Source organism: Lactuca sativa, chromosome 6 (genome assembly GCF_002870075.4).
Source record: "Lactuca sativa cultivar Salinas chromosome 6, Lsat_Salinas_v11, whole genome shotgun sequence".
Lineage (NCBI taxonomy): Eukaryota > Viridiplantae > Streptophyta > Magnoliopsida > Asterales > Asteraceae > Lactuca > Lactuca sativa.
The window spans coordinates 60326106-60346988 of record NC_056628.2 but is presented as its reverse complement, the minus strand read 5'-3'; the positions used below and the strand labels follow the sequence as shown (position 1 = coordinate 60346988).

The window sequence follows — 20883 nt, the reverse complement described above, 5'->3', positions numbered from 1 at the left end:
TTGTTTTTTTAATTCGACTATGTATTTTTATTATTTAAATTAATAAAATTAAAATTTTTTATTTAAATTAAATTGTTAAAAAAATATATGATACCACGCCTTTTTTGTGATAAAAAGTAACATAGTAAAAAATGACACGCCTTAACGAAAACCTACAACATCTAAACGCACAGATGTCTGACTCGCAATAATCCCATTTGTCATTCATTAAATTGACTGTCTCTGTCTCTGTTTTCATGGACCCCATGACCAACCCTCTGTAGCATTTGATACGGTTGGTAAAGTACCTTATCAATATCGAGGGACCTTTTTATTTAAAGCTATTTACTTAAATATTATACTAGTAAATAAATAATTCCACTTTTAGTTTATGTGGTTGGCATTCATATGCATTTTTAATCCAGGTTTTAAAAAATCGGTATCAATAATTTGCATGATTTCAAATTCAATTACTATGATTTTATTGATTGGTCTCTTAGTCAGTTACCCGTTAATGCCCTTTGTTAGTTACATGTAAAATCACAAAAATATGGTTTTTTTTTTTCTAATTTTGTCTTTTTTTTTTTTGTTATATTTATTTTAAATATTAAATCAATTACCCACTACCCTATGCCCACCCTTGAAGTCGATAGTGGTACCTAAGACTCCAACACTGGAACCCATCCCCACCACTGAAAATGTTATATTTATCAAACCCCTCCCCACATCCTCTTCATCTCCGCCAAGCACCACCACCAACCACCAACATAACCCGTAGAAAAGGAATGATAAGAGGTGGCAGAGGTTTTGTGGAGATGGAAGCAATGGTGGGAAAAGGAGATTGGCGGCGATGGTAGGTGAAGTCGGTGTCCATTGATGGAGGCGGTCGGCTGCCTATTATTGAAGAGGGAAAGAGGAATGAGATGATGAATATGATCAAATTACAAGTTTATCCCCTTCAGTTTATAGTATTTTAATTTGGATACGAATATGCTTATATAACAAATTTAGCCCTTTAGTTAACGGTTTTTCTCAATTTGGTTTAAGGACAATATAGTCATTTTACACATTTACCAAATACCTGTTGATGATTGATGGTAAGTGGTAACAACCAAACCAAACCCGTGTAGGACCAAACCCGTAATTTACTCTAAACATTGTATTTGAATGCCTATTGTATCAAGATAATTATTTTTTTTTATATTTTCTCACAAAATTACCATCAATTTTCTTACTAACTACACAACGAAGCTTTTTTTGACACAAGCAAATAATTAAATTTGTGGTGTTCGTGGGGGTATCATTCATTTGGCCAACGTATTTTATGTCTAATCGGTATAATCAGACAATCTCGAAATCACCTTGCGAGTTCACGAAGTCCATTAAAACTTTCGACTGTTTATGATCAAACCATGAAGTACATGCATGATCTCGTTTCATAAACAATATGTCAATTTGTGTCAAAGTTCTAAATAATGGAATGTGTGACTTGGTGATAATGTCAAGATTGAAGCTTTTTTAAATTTCGGTGAACGATGTCGTTTGTAAATTATTACTTAAGACAATAATTTTATATATAATTAATATTTTTATATGTATTTTCAACTATTATTCATTTTTATACATATATATAACTTAATGCAGTGTTTTGTTAAAGTTTGACAGCAGATACAAACCTTGGAGCAATGACACATCATGACGAAATTTTTAGAACCTTGATTTATGTGTATATATGATCTTGAATGTCATCATCAGATCATTTGTCCTTCCTCAAAATAAATATTACAACTATAATAATAACTCGCATAAAATGATCAAATTAACCACCCGAACCCATTTTGTGGAGGATGAACAAAAGAAGTCTGACACATGAGGTTGCTCAACACACACCAAAATGAAAATAAGAACATTATAACAAGCTTGTGAATTTGCTTTGGGGATGTTCAATTTATAAAGCATTAAGCCAACATAAAGTAATGTACATCGTGAATCTTTCATGGGCAATCAATAGATATGTAATATCATAAATATGTTAGGTGATTGAATATGTAATAAAAATGAGTTGCTTGCAAGTTGCAAGTCTCAAAATACTCAATAAGTATGCCATAAATATAGTAAGTGGATGTATAATAAATCGTTGTATTCACGAGCCTTAAACATGTCATGAATATGGTTATTTTAGTGAATATCTCTTTATTATGAATATGTACAATAGGCATATATCAAAAAAACAAAACAATAGCATGATTCATGAATACTTTACTATTTGTGATTGGTTAATTCTGAACAAACGTTTTGTAAAAAAAATTCTAGAGAATGAACTGCTACATAATTTAATGCAATAAACCAAGTCTTTGCAAGTAAGTTGATAGTTGATGAAGACCGAACAAACTATGCACCTACTAGAGAATGAACTATTTATGTGGAAAAAGGTAAACTACATAAGATTCTATAGATGATCATATTGATGAAATGTCGTGTTCGTGCAAGCAATGCCGACTCAAGCCGATCTGAGATCCTAGATAGAATAAAAAAATGAGGCTTTTTTTTGCCTCCTAAGACGACTTAATACCAAATGCTCTTTTTTCTTAAATAATATTAAATAGATACATAAAAATGGCCCCCGAAAATTTGAAGGCTTTGGGCTATCGTCCATGCTACCCTACCTTTTGATACGGTCATGTGTGCAAAATCACATCCTTATAGGTTGTTTTTGGTCTTATCTTGCAAGATCATGTCTTGCAATTTATCGTTACTTTATCTTTGGTTAGCTACAAATGATAGAATAACTTATAAACTGTTTTTTAACCTTCTCTTGGGTCATTAAGGATTTATTAAACTCGTCCTTTTCGGCTAGTGGTTATTTTAAGTGGCTTGTTGGCTTTCTTCTACTCGCTAAATAAAAATAAAAACTTATGAATTCATGGATTAAGTGTTGGCTCAAAAGCGCAGTAATCAACTTACTTGTACACAATGTTTAGGTAAATTGTCGTCTTCATCGTATGTTTTTTTTATCAATAATATCGACATGTTGATTTGAGAAAATGTTGTTTAACATATAAGAGTTGTCATTTTCAAGAAAAGGTCATCTTATAACATATAAGAGTCATCATTTTACGAGGAAATTGACTACTTCTGAATTAACATAAGTTCACGAGGACCTTGTGAGGAAACTTTGCCACAATGTGTACATTGAATTGGTACCTTGCAAGGTACTTTCTTGCGATACTTATGATCGTTTCATATAAAAAGTTGAAAAGTAATCATCTTCGTTTAAGAGGTTTTCACAGTTCCACATGTCGTTTTTGTGAATAGCTCTTTTATTTAAGGGGTGTTTAGGAGTGCTTATTTAAAATAATAAGTATTTTGTAACTTATTGGCTTATAAGCTTATAACAATACCAAAACAGAGGTTTTAAAAAAAGTATTAGAGAGTTTTTGATAAGTTAGTGGGAAATAACTTATCAAAAATGATTTAATTCTGGTATGGGACAACTATTAGTTATTTTTATAAAACCATTTATCCAAACACTATTTTTAACTTATACATCCTTCTTTTAAGCTTTACCAAACACCCACTTAACATCTATGTAGACATGTTACTCTTTGCATGCATAAATAATTGGATGGGAATAAATAGAATGCATACTTTTAAACAGATAAAATACTTGGAGACTTTTTTTCTTGATGTAATAAACTTAAAATGGATTAAGCACTTGATCCAAACAATCATACATGGTTGTTTCTTGTTGACCTAATCTAGCCACTTATACATGTTTGTGTCTTTTTGACTTAATGGATAATGTCCAAAGAAAAAATTGGCTCACCAGCTCTTTACCTATCCGCACTTCTTTTTTTCATCCTAACTTCTCTCACATTGAAAATGATGAATATAGTTAAAATTGAAAAATATTATGAAATTTGTTTTTCTAAAATCAAAAGATAAAATGGTCACTTAGTCTTATCTAAACGGTTTATTTAGTCTAGAAAACCAAAACAGACCAATTCATACATACAACACCATTATCCATTATTCATGCAAGCCTAGATGGAAGCAAAAAATAAAATACAACCCGGTACGCCTCGTGGTTTCATTCAAAATTTGTGGTTACATTGTAAAGTTTAAATAAAAATAACTGTGGAATCACTCAAGAAGGTGCTACATTACAAATAAGAGATAAAAGATATAGCACCTTGAGTTATGGTTAAATTTATACACACCCACACACACACACACACACAACAAATCATATAGCAAAAATGGGATACATATGTTAAGAAATGAAGGTTTTTGAAGGCTAACCTTCATATAGAGTGAGAGAAATAAAATTAGTAGCTATAAACCTGATGATCCTGCCTCAATTTTTTCTAGAATCTCTGATTTGGTCTTCCTTTTCCAACCTTTCATGGTGGCCACAAGGTTTATTAGCCCTGCCATTTGGCTTTTCGTGTATTCCTATACACAATCACAAATACCATTGTATAATATTATAATAATAATAATGCAAAATATCATTTATAAAAATTAAATTGTGAACAAGTTGAGGTAATAAAATATAAAAATATCTTACTGGATGAGCACGAGCCCAATGCACATATTCGGTTTCTGGGAGATAAAATGCCTGTTATAACATAAACCACATCACATATTATTCCCATATATTTTTTTATGAAATTTAATAATGCCAAAATTACTTAATCAAAATATCAAATCACAGTCTTTTGTTACCTTAATAAAAGTTTCAACTCTTTGTAATTTCGGCTTAACATTAATCGTGAGAAAATGCTGTAGACCAGTGATCAAAACCTGAATAAACAACACATACGTACCCTCAGTTTTTAACATAAATTCTCAGAAACAAATATTTATATTTTAAAAATAAATAAATAAATAAATAAAGGAGAACCTGAAAATCCAATGACATGAGAGCTCGACCCTCATCAGTACACCTCTTCACCTTTGATAGCCCTTCAACGACTGTTTCAGAAAGATTTTCAAGTCCATATCCTATTAATGTATCTTGCACCTGTTTTTACACAAAATACTTTCTATTAATTTATTATAAAAAAAAAAAAAGTTTCTAATAATTTACACAAATACTTTACCTCCTTATGAATGCCTCCATGAGCGAGCCTTGTCTTGTAGTGCTTAAATTCTCCCAACAACAAATCAACATACCTAATAACCAATAATGATTTAACTTAAGAAGTGATGTTTTTAAATATTCGGTGCTAAAAATTAAAAATAATCACCCGTTGTGTTCCATTCCAAGTTCTTTCACTTCCCATTTAGCATTAGCAATTCGATCAGCATATCTGCCAAGTGGGACCCAATTAAACTCCACGTATGAAATTTATAGATAAAGAAAAGGACAAAATTACACAAATATCATTATATTATCATCTTACTTACTTACCCACTAATGTGAAGAAGTAATCTTGCAGTTGTTCTATGAATTTGCTCTATAAGATCTGGCACTGAACCAACCTGATCATATTTTGAGAAGTATGCTTCAGTTTGTGTTTTCACCTTTTTCCTATTGCAACTGAAGTTTTATAACATCTTTACATATCTAAAAAAATAAGTACATTAAATTTTTGAATCTTTTTATAATCAAGTAACTCAAGTGTAGTACCAAATGCACATAGAAGTCTTCAACAATCACTGCATTATTCTGCTGAAGAATTGATTGAAAATGAGCCTTGGATTTATGCAATACTCGAGCCACAAGAGATATAGTGTCAGCCCCTGCACATCTTTCCTGCAACATGAAATTTTAATTAAATGTTAATAGTTTAATTAATTAATTGAAATAAATACAAGAATTATTATTATACCTTGAGGCCAAAAGAGGTGTTGGTTATATGATTAAGATTTGAAGACATGCCATTGTGTGAGTTGTCTGAATGGGATAATGGCATGTTTAAATGTGTAGATGAAGAGGTTGAGAATGAATGAGGTGGAGATTTTATCCACTGATCGCAGTCACGTCGTATTCTTGATAGGGCTGTTTTCAACCGAACTGAAATTTTATAAAAAGTTAACAATAGAAAGATTCAGAATAGAATATGATAGATTAATAAAAAGGTTAGGTAAAAAAAATATATACTTACGATTAAGAGTGTCGTGTAATCCTTTATTACCACTGGGATTGGTGTTTACTTGACCAAAGCTTAGAAAAACGAAATGAAAAAATATCCCAAAATGTTGGCATATTCCCTGAGAAAATTGGAAATTAAAAAATATATATATATATATATATATATATATATATATATATATATATAACTGTTTAGCATGGTGTGAATAAAATTTGAAAAGATAAACATGAAAAGATATAGTGATATAATGATATTGTGTACCTTAAAAAACTCAGCATTGACTATATCTAATCTTTGCATTAGCCTTGCATATTTATCCATCACCCTATTATTGCATGTAAAACAAACTTCAGTATAGTTATAGTTTAAGCACTATTCTATATATTATTTAAATATAAATTATAGAAAAAAGATTTATCAAAAAAAAAGTTACATTTGCAATTATTCATTGAAAGAAAAAAACATCACCCAAGGAATGAAAATTAACAAAATGAAAGGAATCAATTCCTTCAAGAACTTTTTCTTTTCATTTCATTATTTCTCTGATTTAAAAGTTTATAAAAATCACTAACCTCAAGACACATATTGAAGATCCTGTGTGTGCTTCCATCTCTTCATTACTCCAAGGTGAAGACTGATTTCTTGAACGATTCGGCTTTGAAATCCTACTTGGAAGTTGACTATCTTCATCAATAAAATCTGCATGAAGATCTTCATTTTCATCTTCAAGATCACCATGACCATTGCTATGATTCACATCACTGTTATCAACAGATAAACTGTTCCTATAACATCCCTCACTGAAATTTCCCTTGGGTGAGTCTGGAAATACTGATAAAGAATCATCAAACTTCTTGGAAGCAATTTTTGGAGAAAATGGATCTCCAGTATTAATCCAATGAGAAAATCCACTCTGTTTAGTGTTGATTTTTGCCAAATCTGGTGGTTTTTGGGAAGATGATGAAGTATTAGTAGAAGCAGTTTGAATAATCAATGCAGCTCCATCACCAACAAGCCCTGCAAAACTAACTGTTTGGATTGTCTCTGGTGGGATGATAAACCAACTCTCCTTTTCCAATACCATTTTTAGAGCCTGAAAATTAAAAAATTAAAAAAATAAATCTTTTAATGACATATAAAGGATAAATACATGTAAGCTGAATATGTAAACTTACATATATATTTTGGCGATGAAAACACATGTAGTAGCTTTCACAAATAGCTTTCACTCTGTGCCTAAATTCAATAGCTTCAGCTCCACAGAAAGCTTCACCAGCTAAAATGAAGGTATTGAGATCTTCATAATTTTTTAAAAACTGATGAATGCTAGTGGACCCCACTGCATCAGAAGAAAGAAGAACTGACAAACGACTTGTTGTAAGTTGCCAAAGATTCCTTCGACCTCTTAGTAATGTTTGTGAAACAAATGTAGTGGCATCACTACGAAGCTGAAACCATGAAGATCCACTGCTTGAAGCTCCACTTCCATCGTCCCTTGATTCCATGGAATTGGTGATTCCATTCCGGTCTGTAGGTTCTGAAACGGAATTGGACATTGAGAGAGTTAAAGAATCATTGTCTTCCTTGGGAATAGAATCAGCACGTTGGAGATTCTTGAAAGAATTTGTGCGTTCGTGTTGTTTGTGCATAGTAGGTGATAAATGCCCCAATGGAACCTGTAATATGAATTTAAATTAATAGCAAATTAAGAAAGTGAAGAAAAAAAATGAATGAATTATATTTATAGTTTTATACCTTACTATTTGAACTGAAATTCATGATTGCATGATATGAGCACATCACTTGAAAGGGAACAGCTAGTGTTGCTAACAAACACTCCCTAAACTTAGATTCAGGTACCCGAGTGCATAGATCACTATATGTAAACCTAATTTACAAACAAAAACATATTTTATTAAAATATTTGAAAACAAAAATGATAGGCATCTTTAAATAAATCAAACAAATGAAAATGATACCTAGTGTTATGAATGTCAGCAGTGTTTAAATCCTGCCACATTCGAGTTGTTATAACAGTTATGAATGATAAAATGCTTTTTGGAAAGATTGTCTTATTATAGATTTATATCTGCTACTTAGGGGTATAAACGTAAAAGTACCTCTAGCACTATATTTTTCAGGACTCCATGAGTTTCAGATATAACTTCCTGCATAAAGAAGCTTTGTATCTTTTCAGCAAGACCAGAAACATCACCAATTAATGCATAAGCATCAACCACCTATCAATATCACAATGAGAGTGACATAACAAACAATTATAAGAAGAGCTCTTTTTACAACTCTAAATTATAACTAATGAAGCAATGTCATACAGTTACAAAGCTTGTTTCTTTGAAGTCTCTGCATACTCCCAACAAAAGTGAATCCAATTTCTGTAAAGCTTTACCCAACCATACCTGAGTCCACAAGAAGATATTTTTAAACAAAGACACAAGAAACTGAAATAGCATCTATTTTAGTGGCTAGAAGATTCTTACCTCAACACCACGACTCATTTCTTGTATGACCAAAAGCTCTGAGAAACCATCAAGAAGTTGAAGATACTCAGGCAAGACTTGGAATGCCTGTAGATTGAACCAATAGAGATATTTATATATATAATGGTTTTTGCATGTTTGAAGTGGAAAAATTATCATGATATAGAAAAAGCAGTTTGTGACCTTAAAGAAGTTCCCTTCATTGACATGGGTTTCAAGTGCTACTTGCATGTCTTGTGCATGACGAAGCTCTGCTAAAACTGGGAGTATGTCCTGAAATTTTTGTGGGGTGTGAATATATCAGAAACATGTGTATGTTAATTAATATAACAAAAAGTAATGATGTTAGGGGACTTAGAGGATGGGTGATACCAAAAGAGCTTGTTTCCTTCTAGAATTTGTGTGAACAATAAGATCCCTTGATACTTCGTTTCTTGAAGAAGTTAAGTGTCTTCTTCCATTCTGCAAATACAAGTTTACATGCATAATGAGTTAATGGTTGAACTGAATTAGATTATGGCATATAAATGCAAACACCATCACCTGCTTACCATGCAAATGATGTTTGCAACCTTCATGTCTTTCTCCAACTCCTTTACCAAATGCATTCCTTTCACTGATGAAATGGAAAACTATTAGAATCTTGTTCAATAGAAGGTTTTATAATAAACAATGGAAGGTGAATTTATGATTTTATTCATCTTATTCTTACCCATTACTTCATGGTGATCCATCACTTGGCGTGACAGACTTTCTGTTACTTTATCCAGCTGTAATAACCTAAGAGCAGCCTATAAGCAAGAAATTATAGATTCAAATGATAAACATCAACAGAATCTAGATATATGGAGGAAACAAATCATAATATTACCTTAGCTTCAAAATATGTGAGCTCATTTTCTTCTGGTGGAAGCTTCTCTAAAGTGTGGCGAACAGGATCAAACATCTAGACACATAAATTCAGTAGTTCTTAGCCAATGCAAGACATTTTAAATAACATCCCTAACCCACCCTTAAACTCAAAGATGTTAAACCTCTTCATAAAATTCTTCTTCAAGCTCCTCCACAACTGGACCACGAGGAAGCCTGCTTCCATATATTGAACTCAGTTCTTCAGAACTTGAAGAGAGACTTTGCCTATGATGGGGAGGGATTGAAGCAAGTGCACGGGCTAAAGTTGCTGCAGTTGCAGCCCGAGGTGGAATCTGAAAGAAAAAATGTATTGCATTGCATCTAATCATATTGCAGATACGAAATACCTAATTGACATCAACAAACTCTAAATGCGATGCAATACTAGATTTATCATTAAATATGAATGTCTGAAAACGAGAAACAGATCAATTCTTACAGATACTCACATCACACAATACGAAACGAGTGATCTGAAAGTATGTTACGTACGAAATGTGTGAAAATAAGCACTACAGGTCTTGAATTACCTCGGGGCGATCGGACGTGGAAGGGAGGAAGCCGATGGATCTAGCGGAGCGGACTGAACTGAGAACCTTCTCACCAACCTTTGATAAATCCATACCTCCACCGCAATCACCGGCTCCTCCTTGAGAGAATAGAAGCGAACCCAAGAAGAAAAACCTAGAAAGCTCGAAACCTTCAGGATTCAAATTGGCATGATTGAAAGCAATTGGAATCAACGCCAATGGTGATGCGTGGAAATTACTTGGCTGCATTTCAAATCGGGGCTCTGGCGAGGTGCATTTGAAACCCCATTTGTTGAGATCGGTGAATGGTTGAGGGTTTAGAGAAAAGTGAGATCAAAGTTTTGTCGGAGCAGACGGGTTACTGTGTCTGTGTCTATGTCGATTTGTTTGTTTTTGTGTAGAAACTGTTTATCGTTTGGTTTGATTCGGTTTGTTTTTGTTTTCGCATATCTGTGAGTCTGACAAACTCAGTTGACCTTCATGTCGCTGTCATTCTACATTTCTATGCATGCCTCTTTCTACATCTTTTTCCAAATAAATATTGTTTGTCGTAATATCAAGTAAATCAAATATTGTTTAACTAAACTTTTTTTTTTCTTAATTTAACTTTATTAAATGCATCCTTTATTATTTAAAAAAAAATAACCAAAACATATTTTTTTCCCCAACATTTTCCACAAAAATAAAAATTGACCAAAATAGTCATGATTTTCTCATATGACGATATGTGAAAAATGACATTGCCTATATTATTTTTACAAAACGATGTCGTTTTGAGACGTTGACTATGAAAATTTTATGGTTCACTACGAAAATGAGTAATGGGCTGCAAAAATCTTATAGATCAAAGGTGGTTATTAAAAAAAAAAAGTCTTCATTTTTCCCACTTCACTTTCGCAAATTACTACCAAATTCTCTTTGAAGACAATGGTTGACAACGATGAAGATCTTCTCAAGTCGGATAGTTATTTATCCTTATCTACGTTTATTTAGCCAAAAAATTGTAGGACATTTTTGCATGTCTCAATGCATTTTAGTAGGTTTACGTCGTTGAAAATATATATTTTCGCATGTACTCCCCTGCACAAATCTAGATATTGAAGAACTAATTTATAACTGGTGGAAACTACGGTTACAAAATTAATTAAATTTTTATAGTAAAACTTAAAATTATTAATCAGTTATTTTAAATAAATTATTAGTTAAGAGATTTTTTTAGTTATATAAAATTATAATCGTTGATTTAAATAAATATGTAAAATTATATCATTTTATAATTTTTATTTTAATATTATTAATTTAATGTAATTAAAGTGAAAAATTTAAAATTTGAAATTTGAAATGAAATATCAATAGGTTGACAAGTGACATTCATTAATTAATTAAAAGACATACTATGGTGACACGTGACAAAAGAATTATAAAATATGCATTAATTAGAATGATTAATAGGGTGACACATGTCAAAAAGAGAATAAAACTATTCTTTTATTAGAATAGGGAGATAGGGAGATTTCAAAGATACCATAAAAAGATGGGGTTAGTGCCGCTAAGGATAAGGGATTGCGATCGGAATGAAAAATGTCATGACCATTACCTTGGACAACGCCGCTACAAACGACAAGACAATTGACTTTTTAGTCAAAAAGTTGCCCAATCTTTACGAGGGTGGAAAGCATTTCCAAGTTAGGTGTATGGCCCACATTTTAAATCTTATCGTAAAGGATGGACTAAAATATCAAAACTATCATGTTGATTGTATCCAAAAGGCGGTACGGTACATTAGATTGTCACCACAAAGAATAAACAAGTTCAAGAAGGCGATGAAAGATTGTGGCTTACAAACGAAGAAGTTTCTATGTGGTGACACTCCTACCCGATGGAACTCGACTTTCGAGTTATTGAAGTCCGCATATCAGTTACGAGAGGCATTTACGGAATTTGGCATAAGAGGTAGTATTTATTTTTAAGTTATATATCAGCTTTTCATCAAAATTATTAAGATTTTGTAATCTGTGACGTTTTAGACTATAATTTTGTTTGTTTATGTATCTTTAACAGATAAATCATATGAAAGGGATCTCGGTAGAGTACGGGAAAATTATGACTTTGAAGTTGTAACCGAAATGGTGAAATTCTTTGAAAAATTCAAAACAAAAACAGAGCTTGTTTCGTCTACATCAAAACCTTTGGTAAATCTTTTTATCCGGGAAGTCTTAGATGTGGACATACATCTAAGAAAGTGGTCAACCAAACCAATGTTTCTCGATATGGTAAAAGATATGAGGACGAAATACGACAAGTATTGGGGTGCATACAACAAGATGAACGATTTTATGTACTTTGCAGTTTTACTTGATCCTACCACCAAATCACTTTTTTTGTTACATGCTTTTAAAAAAATGATCGGGTACATGGAACCAGCATTGACCCCCGCGAGCATGGACATAAAAGCACGTCAAATGGCCCGAGAGGTTGAGAATAGGATGAAAAATTTATTTATGGCCTACTTGGAACGATTTGACAGTGGTGGATCATCTCAACAAGAAGCGAGTCAAATAGTCATTGATGTTGATGATGATAACGATTTTTTCGGTGATTTTCTTTGTACGGGAGGTAGCAACTCGGATCTAACGGATAACGAGTTACGAACTTATTTGAAAGAGAATATAGTTAATTATAAAAAAGATTTCTCAATTCTCGGGTGGTGGAGAGTAAACGCAATTAGGTTCCCAACAATTGCTCGGATGGCGAAAGGTGATTACTTTTTTTTAGTCTTTCATAATTTCCTTATAAATTAATGTTGTTACAATTTAATTCTTTGTTGTTAGACATATTGGCAATACAAATCTCAAGTGTAGCGTCCGAGTCCGCGTTTAGCACATGTGGTAGAGTTGTAAGTGAGTATCGGACTAGTTTATCGACGTTGATAGTTGAAGCTTTGTTATGCACCCAAGATTGGGTGAGAAAGTCTATAAATCCGATAATTGACAACGTTGATGACATCTTGAACGATGATGATATAGCTTTGGGTAAAAAAATTACAAGCTTTGTTCTTTTTTTTATACAATTATTACTTTTTATTAAATACTAACAACATTTTCATTTGTGTTTATGTAGAGATTGCACAAGCTTTAAATATGTTACATATTGATGACAATGATATGGGGAAGAAGCCAATGGAAGATTAGATTATGAGTTTATGAAGTTTGTTATTTTGATTGATTTTAAAGTTTCAATTATGATTTTTGTTGCTACGGTATTACTTTTGTATGTTTGTGTTAAAATTGTTAACTTTTGTTGGTGAACTTGAATTATATGTTAGTTACTTTTATTTGGAAAATTAATTTTGCAAGTTATAATTTTATACATCAATTTACATTATTTATATTCTATGCAATTAAAGTTGTACCGGTCCAAACGTGTCAAAAAACCGGAAAACTCGGACCCGGACACGGACACGGACACGATGCATCCGGTCCGGTCCATGGTCCACAATTTTCTCTATAACCGGTCTGGTCCAAGAGCCGGTCCGGTCCGGTCCAAATGTTCACCCCTAATTGTTTGTCGTAATATCAAGTAAATCAAATATTGTTTAACTAAACTTTTTTTTTCTTAATTTAACTTTATTAAATGCATCCTTTATTATTTAAAAAAAATAACCAAAACATATTTTTTTCCCCAACATTTTCCACAAAAATAAAAATTGACCAAAATAGTCATGATTTTCTCATATGACGATATGTGAAAAATGACATCGCCTATATTATTTTTACAAAACGATGTCGTTTTGAGACGTTGACTATGGAAATTTTATGGTTCACTACAAAAATGAGTAATGGGCTGCAAAAATCTTATAGATCAAAGGTGGTTATTAAAAAAAAGTCTTCATGTTTCCCACTTCACTTTTGCAAATTACTACCAAATTCTATTTGAAGACAATGGTTGACAACGATGAAGACAATGGTTAACAACGATGAAGATCTTCTCAAGTCGGATAGTTATTTATCCTTATCTACGTTTATTTAGCCAAAAAATTGTAGGACATTTTTGCATGTCTCAATGCATTTTAGTAGGTTTACGTCATTGAAAATATATATTTTCGCATGTACTCCCCTGCACAAATCTAGATATTGAAGAACTAATTTATAACTGGTGGAAACCACGGTTACAAAATTAATTAAATTTTTATAGTAAAACTTAAAATTATTAATCAGTTATTTTAAATAAATTATTAGTTAAGAGATTTTTTTAGTTATATAAAATTATAATCGTTGATTTAAATAAATATGTAAAATTATATCATTTTATAATTTTTATTTTAATATTATTAATTTAATGTAATTAAAGTGAAAATTTTAAAATTTGAAATTTGAAATGAAATATCAATAGGTTGACAAGTGACATTCATTAATTAATTAAAAGACATAATATGGTGACACGTGACAAAAGAATTATAAAATATGCATTAATTAGAATGATTAATAGGGTGACACATGTCAAAAAGAGAATAAAACTATTCTTTTATTAGAATAGGGAGATAGGGAGATTTCAAAGATACCATAAAAAGATGGGGTTAGTGCCGCTAAGGATAAGGGATTGCGATCGGAAACAAGCTTTTACTTCAGGAATAATCTTCAAATATAATTGTTAACAATGCAAAGATGAAGGTTTAACGCCATCAAGTTATTTTTCCTATAAATACGAGATTTTCACATCCTAAAAAAGTGTGCAGAAAAGAAACCTTCTTAGTTATGAAAAAACAACCATTTGTTAAGAGTTGCAGATGTGGTATGTTGAAGAATTGTTAAAGAATTATTGAAGAAAGTATATGCACGGTCGTGCCAATGGGTGGGCAGCTTGGTGTGTCGCTCAGGGCCTCCAAATTTCTAGGGCCCGATTTTATATACATTATTATGTTAGTATAGGAAAATAAATTGACATATCGTGTAGACAAGCAGTGGCGGACATGTATGGAGCAAATTGGGGTCCCGGGCCATTGCTCCAATTTTTTCCACAAGTGTAATTTTTTTATATATAGATGCACCTGATGTCTACAAAAAATTATAGGTGCAAATCTAATCTTTAAGGCTAGGTAAGCCCACCACCAAGTTAGCTCACAACCCACTTAAACCCAATAACCAATTCTCTAATTATGGATGTAGCCATGAGAACAATCCTACAAAACAAGAAAAAAAAAAAGATAGCTCATCTCTGCCTCTATGTGAAGCTGTGACTGAACCATCAACAGGAAGATAATTTTTTTTTCCAAAAAATGTGTACTCGCAAATGTCAAATTTAAATATTAAGATGTAATAATCGGTTTAGTGTACTATTACTTTAAAAAAAACTATGTTATCATATTTGGACGAATTTTTTTTTGTGCACTGCTAGTAAAAATGTCTACGTCCGCCACTGTAGACAAGGCGAAGAGAAAAATGAAAAAAAAAATGGAGCCAAACAAAATCAACAGAGAAGACTAAGGGATGTGCTATTCTTCTAAAATAATTATTATAGTGAGCCTCTCACCATTATTAATAGAAGAACTCTTTGAATCGATTTTGACATTTTCAATGGCAACAAACAAATCGATAATTGCTAGTCTAATTGGTAAACGCTTTATATTTCATTACACTATCAACTATTCACCATAGGAAATAGGGATTTGAAGTTTAAGTGGAAACGCTTTAAAAATCATTATCTTTAATTTATTATGTTCGATAGTTCAGATTGATTGTTTAAGATTTCAATTAAACAACCCCCCCCCCCTTAATATTTTTTGTTTCAGTTAAATAATATGTTATCATTCATACATGTTCCCCGAGAATTTGACACCTTTATTTACGACAACTATACTATATCCGATCAAATTTACTATATGTAGTGATGTCAAAAAGTCTCATGGGACCCCGTTCCTGTGGGGGTCCCGTCCCGTTTGGGGGTATTTATTAAAAAAAATCGGAGACGGGGGCAAGATTAACACCCATTTTAATTTAGAGGACGAGGGGCGGGGATGGACAGTCCTGTCCCGAAACCCCATGGGGCCCACGTTAATAGATTCTACATATATTTACATATATTAATTATATAAATATAATAAACAATAACATGATTTTGAGCTTCCAAAATTCAACAAAAAACATGTTTCTAAGTTAGTATAATATTTTTAAAATGCTATAACTTTTTTTAACATATAAAATTTTTCTATAAATAAATATTTTTTTACCTAAAAATAGCTCCAATTAGCCCAAACAACAAATTCTTTTAGCCCAAAAAAATACAGCTCAAAATCAATCGGTGGTAGGGGAACGGGGGCAGGGGCAGGGGTAATAAGGGGGATTCAAGGGCGGGGGCTGGGATAAGAAGGCTAGAATTTTTTTTTTTTTTTGGGTGGGGGGCGGGGGGTGTGCACTACCCGTCCCGTTTACCTCTGTTGACATCCTTAACTATATGTGTGAGTGTTGTTTAAGATGTGTTAGATAAATGTTTTGTAAATTTAAAACTTAAATATTTTAGTATAAAAACCTCACATCAAATTTCAATCTTAATTTCTATTTAGTTTCCTTTATTATATCATTTGTATAGCTTCAAAATTCTTATACAAGATTTTTACATGTATTTAAATTTAAGTGTTATTTTGAAGCTTCTATTCCCTATCAATGGTGAAATTTGATCTATAACTCCAATTTATGAATTCAAATACTTGAATCATCCTTGATTTGAGTGTTTTTGTATTTAGAGATAGAGAGAAGAGATGGAAACAAAAACTTCTCATTGATTGAAAAAAAAAAATGATAACTGCTATTGTATATGTACAAAAAAAACTACTAGAACAAGTGGTTACAGCTTTATATCTACAAAATTACTAAACTACCCTTATGCATATTTACAATCGTCTAATAAGTGTTTATAAATAAATTGGAATTAATCAAATCATTGTTGTTGTTATTTGTCACTCAGTTATTTGCCACTCATTGATTCATAGAAAATTTTAAAGAGAAATGAAATATCTTTTTAATTTTTTTTTCTGATCCATTTTAATTGATGACAAGTATCACATTTAATAAAATAAATGATATTTTAAGACACTTATACCATTTAATATAGATAGGATGATGAATATATATATATATATATATATATATATATATATATATATATATATATATATATATATATATATATATATATTGGGCTAGGTTATAATGTGGATAAACAATTATAGTGATAACGTGTGGACAATATTATTCTATGAGAATTACTAAGAGAATAAGTAATGCGAATACGTTAAACCTTACAAAAATATCGTCATTTTCATGCATTCTCACTAATTCTTATTCATTTTTGTTCTCAAACATCGTTTTTAACTCATTTTCATTCTGACAGAATACGACTAAATAAACATTCTGACAACATTCTGACAGAATGAGAATAATAATAAAAAAGTCTATAATAACGTTATAGACGATTTAATTAGTGAGAATGCGTGTTAATGATAATAGTTATGTAAGATTGAACGTATTCATATTATCAAACAACTTATTTTCTTTGTCATTTTCACAGAATAGCATTGTCCACACGACCACACAATAGATGTCAATCCACGTTTGAATCTCTCTCTCTCTCTCTCTCTCTCTCTCTCTATATATATATATATATATATATATATATATATATATATATATATATATACTAGTTTATAACCTGTGGGAACCACGGTTACAAAATAACTAAACTTTGTAAGTAAAAATTCAAAACTATTAAATAATTATTTTAAATAACTTATTAATTAAGATATACTTTTTTAGTAATATATAAAATTAGAACCGTTGATTCAAATAAATATGTAAAATTATATCATCTTATAATTTGTATAAATTTTATTTTATTATAATCTGTATAAATTTTATTTTATTTTTTATTCAAATGTTATTATTTAATGTAATTAAAATGAGAAATTTAAATTTTGAATTTGGAAATTTAAAAGGAGAATCAATAGATTGACAAGTGACACAATATTAATTACAAAGCTTAAAATGGTGACGCATGACAAAAGAACTACTCTTTTATTAGTATCCTAGTTTATAACCCGTGGGAACCACGGTTACAAACTTAATTAAACTTTAATACTAAAAACTCAAAATTATTAATCACTTATTTTAAATAAATTATTAATTAAGAGATTTTTTAGTTATATAAATTTATAATCATTGCTTTAAATTATATCACTTTATAATTTGTGTTAATTTTATTTAATTTGCATTTTAATGTTATTAATTTAATGTAATTAGAGTGAAAAATTTTAAATTTGAAATGGAGATTTAATAGGTTAGCAAGTGGCATGCATTAATTAGGAGACATAATAGAGTGATACATGACAAAAGAAAAATAAAATATGCATTAATTATGAAGCCTAATATGGTGACACATGTCAAAAGAAGAATAAAACTATTCTTTTATTAGAATAGGGATATATATATATATATATATATATATATATATATATATATATATATATATATATATAATTTTTCTTCTTTAAGTTACCTTTGATGTATGTAACCAATGTGCTATGATGAACTTTGAGACTTGGAGTGAATATTAAATTTAAAAAGGAAACGATCCATTCTTGGTTTGCCAAAAAAAAAAAATACCTCAAATTTACAAAAGGAATAATCCACTCTTGGTTTGCCAAAAAAAAAATACATTGAACATGATGTACCTAATAAGTCAGGGTCTAATACAGTAAATTCTTATTATTTTGAATTTCTTTTATAAAATCTTAGTTTTCTTTTTTAAAAAACAAAAAAATCTCGATTATTTAAAATTTTGCAAAATTAACGATTTTTTTTTTATTTTAATAAAAATAACAAATTATATGATTTTTCCAAAATAATATGCCTTTTTTGTTTAAAACATTTAAGATTTTATCTAAAAATTTATTAAAATAATAAGATTTTTCTGTATAAACTCGAATAAATGGTAACCCCAAACTTATCCATCCCATATGATACCAAAATTTTCGTACAATCCTACAAAATATTTAATATTCACGACATAAAAAGCAAAACACATAAAATAATGCTCAGCAACTACGTATCAGCTTGGAAAATACACTTTTTGAACTTTATAACCTTATTTACGTGGTTGTAAGTCACATGTTTAATGTGTAATTTCAATTTGTTATATTTTTATTTCCTTCTTATCTTTATCATTCATCTTACTTTACATGTTGAATAACAATATAGAAGAAACAAAATAAAAACCCTTTTTCAACTTTTTGATTAATTCACTCAATATCTACTAATATTATAATACTTTTTATAACAAATTCTCCGTTGTTATATCCAAACCTTAACTAACACGATTCATCCCAAAACTTATAAAATCATACGATATACATTGGACGAAAGCCACCGTTGTCGACGTGGCCACGAAATCCCGACGTGCATACAATTCCGACCATTCGTGGTCGGGTGTGCTCGTTATTGGTTGTGGTGCGTACCACGAAACCAAACGTCCAATCAGGACACCTCTCTCGATTTGGAATGGAAATAGCCGTTCAACGGCTAATTTTTTAAACAATATTTTTTACCTATATACCAAATTTTTAACTCTCATTTCTTACATCATTCTTTTCTTATCTATACACAAAACACATACAACATTTTCACAACCATCAAAAATAGATCCTAACCAAAATAACACCCCCCCCCCCCAAACTCATATAATGGGCCCTGCCCAATGCGTGTATCGGACCCTGCCCACACTCGCGTAACGAGACCGTCCAAACTCATATAACGGGCCCCACCCAAACTCGTATAACGGGCCCCGCCCACATACAAATCATATAAGCATAACAAGATACTAGCATATAGAATAACCATTAGGCCCCGCCCAGTAAGCATACGAGCACATACACATGCAAGAGTCACGTAGGCATCTAGCACCCTACATGACAAACTATGGGCCGACATTGGTGCCTTCGACCCGCTAAACACAGTAAAGAAACTCACCTCGCACTGCCGAATCTCACAGAAAGAATCTCTGGCTGTTGGCCCACTAAAATCCCCGCACTATTAATCACCAAAATAATCATCAATCAATAATCGGATCCGACCTACACTAATGGTTATTATGTATGCTATTACTTGTTATACTTGTATGTTTGTATGCTGGGTGGGGCCCATTGTGTGAGTTAGGGCAAGGCCTGTTGTCACACCCCAAAACCACGAACGGCGGAAACGTTCAGGGGTGGAGGACGTCATGTACAGTATCACAACAGTGTAATATAATAAACAAGCAACAACATCATCCATTGCATTACAAGTAGAGTTTTAATACATGTGTGTTCTTTCATTGTAGTAAGACACCAAAAATATACAACCAAAATAAAAGACGAGTCTTGTCTGCTCCGTCTTCTCAAAACCTGGCCATCGTACCTGTCTACTGTTGACCTGGGAACACAAGTTATTTTGAAGAGAGTATCAACTTTAAAGCTGGTGAATTCATAAGTAATTAAGTGTCATTGTCTTGCTTATGAAAAATCTATCATGAAGGCCATGTAAACCTTTAAATGAAAATGTTGATGTAAGTATGAAAAACCCTAGAAAATCCCTTATTTTCTATAAGTATGAAGTGTAGTCTTCTACCAAGACCCAAATGTTTTGTTATGACTATGTAGTCTTCTACCAAGACCCGAATGTTCTATAAGTATGAAGTGTAGTCTTCTACCAAGACCCGAATGTTTTGTTATGACTATGTAGTCTTCTACCAGGACCCGAATGTTCTATAAGAATGAAGTGTAGTCTTCTACCAAGACCCGAATGTTTTGTAAGTAATATGATAGCTTTTCCTTTCTAT

General features: G+C 31.4%; 1 protein-coding gene across 4 annotated transcripts; it reads right to left on the bottom strand.

The window, feature by feature from the left end:
• Window positions 1-4040: 4040 nt before the first annotated feature.
• Window positions 4041-10484, bottom strand: LOC111897809 (uncharacterized). Of its 4 annotated transcripts, XM_052764636.1 has the most exons (25): window positions 10021-10481; window positions 9613-9783; window positions 9450-9524; window positions 9291-9369; window positions 9130-9194; window positions 8951-9040; window positions 8762-8851; window positions 8579-8665; window positions 8414-8497; window positions 8201-8320; window positions 8060-8091; window positions 7836-7968; window positions 7256-7756; window positions 6653-7173; window positions 6342-6405; window positions 6093-6198; window positions 5817-6001; window positions 5615-5740; window positions 5396-5466; window positions 5232-5294; window positions 5085-5157; window positions 4886-5005; window positions 4708-4785; window positions 4550-4600; window positions 4041-4434 (listed from the first exon to the last, which is right to left on the bottom strand). In XM_052764636.1, the coding sequence occupies exons 1-25, from the start codon at window positions 10267-10269 to the stop codon at window positions 4315-4317; spliced, it is 3354 nt and encodes a 1117-aa protein (XP_052620596.1). In that variant the 5' UTR covers window positions 10270-10481; the 3' UTR covers window positions 4041-4314. The 4 variants fall into 4 exon arrangements, 3 of the variants coding, with proteins under 3 accessions (XP_052620596.1, XP_052620598.1, XP_052620597.1); XR_008224756.1 differs by lacking the exons at window positions 4041-4434; window positions 4550-4600; window positions 4708-4785; window positions 4886-5005; window positions 5085-5157 and having other exon boundaries at window positions 5396-5515; window positions 10021-10484; XM_052764638.1 differs by lacking the exons at window positions 4041-4434; window positions 4550-4600; window positions 4708-4785; ... (1 more) ...; window positions 5085-5157; window positions 5232-5294 and having other exon boundaries at window positions 5392-5524; window positions 10021-10484.
• Between the last annotated feature and the right edge of the window lie 10399 nt (window positions 10485-20883).